General features: G+C 34.2%; 1 protein-coding gene across 1 annotated transcript; it reads left to right on the top strand.

Moving 5' to 3' along the window:
* The first annotated feature begins 298 nt into the window (after nucleotides 1-298).
* On the top strand, nucleotides 299-1,059 carry LOC120171937 (cytochrome P450 736A117-like). Its single transcript, XM_039179536.1, has 2 exons — nucleotides 299-742; nucleotides 838-1,059. Exons 1-2 carry the CDS (start codon nucleotides 299-301, stop codon nucleotides 1,057-1,059), a joined length of 666 nt encoding a protein of 221 aa, XP_039035467.1.
* Nucleotides 1,060-2,146: the final 1,087 nt, after the last annotated feature.

Genomic DNA, 2,146 nt, shown 5'->3' with positions numbered 1-2,146 from the left:
TAGTTTAAAAAAATCAGATCATATCTATTATCCTTTACCATATCAAATATGAATGATGAGTGTTCACTGTTGCAAAGCGTGTGAACACCTGTGCAAAGTGCAAAAGCAATCCACACCCAACATTTTCTCTCTCTCTTTCTCGGCTATTCTTGGAAAAGAAAGTAACTCCTCTGGGTCGTCTTCTTTGGTTTCTCACATGGCTTCACTTCTTGAAAAAAAATGGCTGAGAGAACCATACTATAAGCGACTGCAGTGAGATAGAAGCTGATCTAGAACGTGACCGTTCGATGAAGCTACAATGTTCTTGACTAACATCAAGTCAAGGCTAAGTGATCTCTGCAAAGGAACATTGATAAAATCCTTGGATTATCTATCTGCTCGACGATTTGGCCCTCTCATGTCGCTCCACTTCGGCAATGTCCCAGTACACGTCGTGTCCTCCGCCGATACTGCCCGTGAGATCACTAAAACTCATGATCTCATATTCATAAACAGACCCAAACGCATCTTCTTTCAGATACTTCTCTACGACTATAAAGACGTCGTGTCCGCACGTTACGGCGAGTATTGGAGGCAGATGAGAAGTATATGTGTACTGAATCTTCTAAGTAACAAAAGGGTTCAATCTTATCGGGCTATAAGAGAAGAAAAAACTGCTCTAGCAGTGAAGAACGTTCAAAAGTCTAGCTCTTCTGGCTTACTAGTGAATCTAAGCGAGCTCTTTTTAATGACTCTGAACAACGTTATCTGCATAATATATTTGGGAAGAAAGTACAGTGAAGTTACGAGCAAGTTCAAGAAGATTTTGAGAGAGTTACAGAGTTGTTGGGTATGTAGGATGTGGGGGATTATCTTCCATGGCTTGCATGGGTAAGCCATGTCAATGGATTCAATGCTAAAGCCAAGAAAGTGGCCAAGGAGTTCGATGAATTTCTTGATGAACACGAGAATCACCATAACAAACAAGTAAATTATTTTAAAGGGATTCAAGGTAAAGATCAAAAAGATTTTTGTGGATGTTCTGCTGGAGATTCAAAGGCAAAATCACGTGGGAGCTAGTTAAAAAAATAAGGGGAAAAAAGCAAGCTCAGTCCTTTGATATTGGTGAGAACTTAACCTTGTTCATAAGTGTTTACATAATTTTATCTTTAGTTAAATAGTTTAAATTTATTAGATTTAGTCCCTGATTTTAGTAAATTAAATAGTATAGTGGTCCACAATATTTTAGTTTTAGCAATTGGGCCACTAAATTACTATTTAATTACTAATAAGTTATTTTTATGGCGAAGGAAATTATTTTGGATTTGAGTTTGTATATTTGAAGGTTCAAGTTCTTGAGAAAAAGATTGGAAACTAGAAATTGAGTAGGTAAGTTATTTTTCACTGATTAATCACCCGATTCGATTCATTTTTCAAAATTAAGCCTCGTTTTGATGTAATTTTTGTTAATATGTATCTGAGGAATTATTGGAAGTTGATTTCAAGATTGAGGGTGTTCGAATGAAATTTTTATGGTCGATCTATATGGCACGAAAATTGAGGTAATACTTTACTACCTCTTTATACTTTATGGAACATGTTGATATTGGTAAAAGCATAAATAAGATAATATTGGTCTCATTTGTGTAGTTAATTAATTTCTACACTCGATCCGAATACGGTAAAAAAATCAGTAACTAATTATGGTTCATATGACTTTTATAAAAAAAATTGAGGGATTGTTAGAATTAAATTACAAGTTATGTGGTTAGTGATAAGGAATCAGCCTGGATCTGTAACTTATAAATTATATCATCAAAGGTTAAATGTTAAAGGTACAGACATGAGAAATTATGAAAATAATCTAGTAGGGTAAAATTACGAAAATACCCTTATGTTGTAAGATGACAATAATTTTTCCTGGAAGTTGGTTAATAACTCTGAAAAGACATATTGATCCGATAATATTACAGATGTGCAAAAGAAATGCTAGTTTTGCTTAGAAAATTTGAATAACTGGTTTTTTTAACCCCAAAAGGGTTTGTTCAAGATACTATAAGTCTGTTAAGGAATCATTTCGAGTCAAAGAATGTTCGGGAAAGCAATTAACCATTGGATCTCTAAAGTATAATTATTTTCATTAAGAGTTAATACCAAAATTATCTGG

Source organism: Hibiscus syriacus, unplaced genomic scaffold (genome assembly GCF_006381635.1).
Source record: "Hibiscus syriacus cultivar Baekdansim isolate YM2019G1 unplaced genomic scaffold, ASM638163v2 tig00111837_pilon, whole genome shotgun sequence".
Taxonomy (NCBI): domain Eukaryota; kingdom Viridiplantae; phylum Streptophyta; class Magnoliopsida; order Malvales; family Malvaceae; genus Hibiscus; species Hibiscus syriacus.
Note: the sequence above shows the minus strand (reverse complement) of the source record. Positions and strands in the feature narration are given on the sequence as shown.

Bases quoted from the DNA above. Each gene is read 5' to 3' on its own strand.
- LOC120171937 (XM_039179536.1), top strand. From the start codon at position 299: ATGTTCTTGACTAACATCAAGTCAAGGCTAAGTGATCTCTGCAAAGGA. The intron at 743-837 runs GTTATCTGCATA...TTGGGTATGTAG, and splicing joins TTTTAATGACTCTGAACAAC to GATGTGGGGGATTATCTTCC.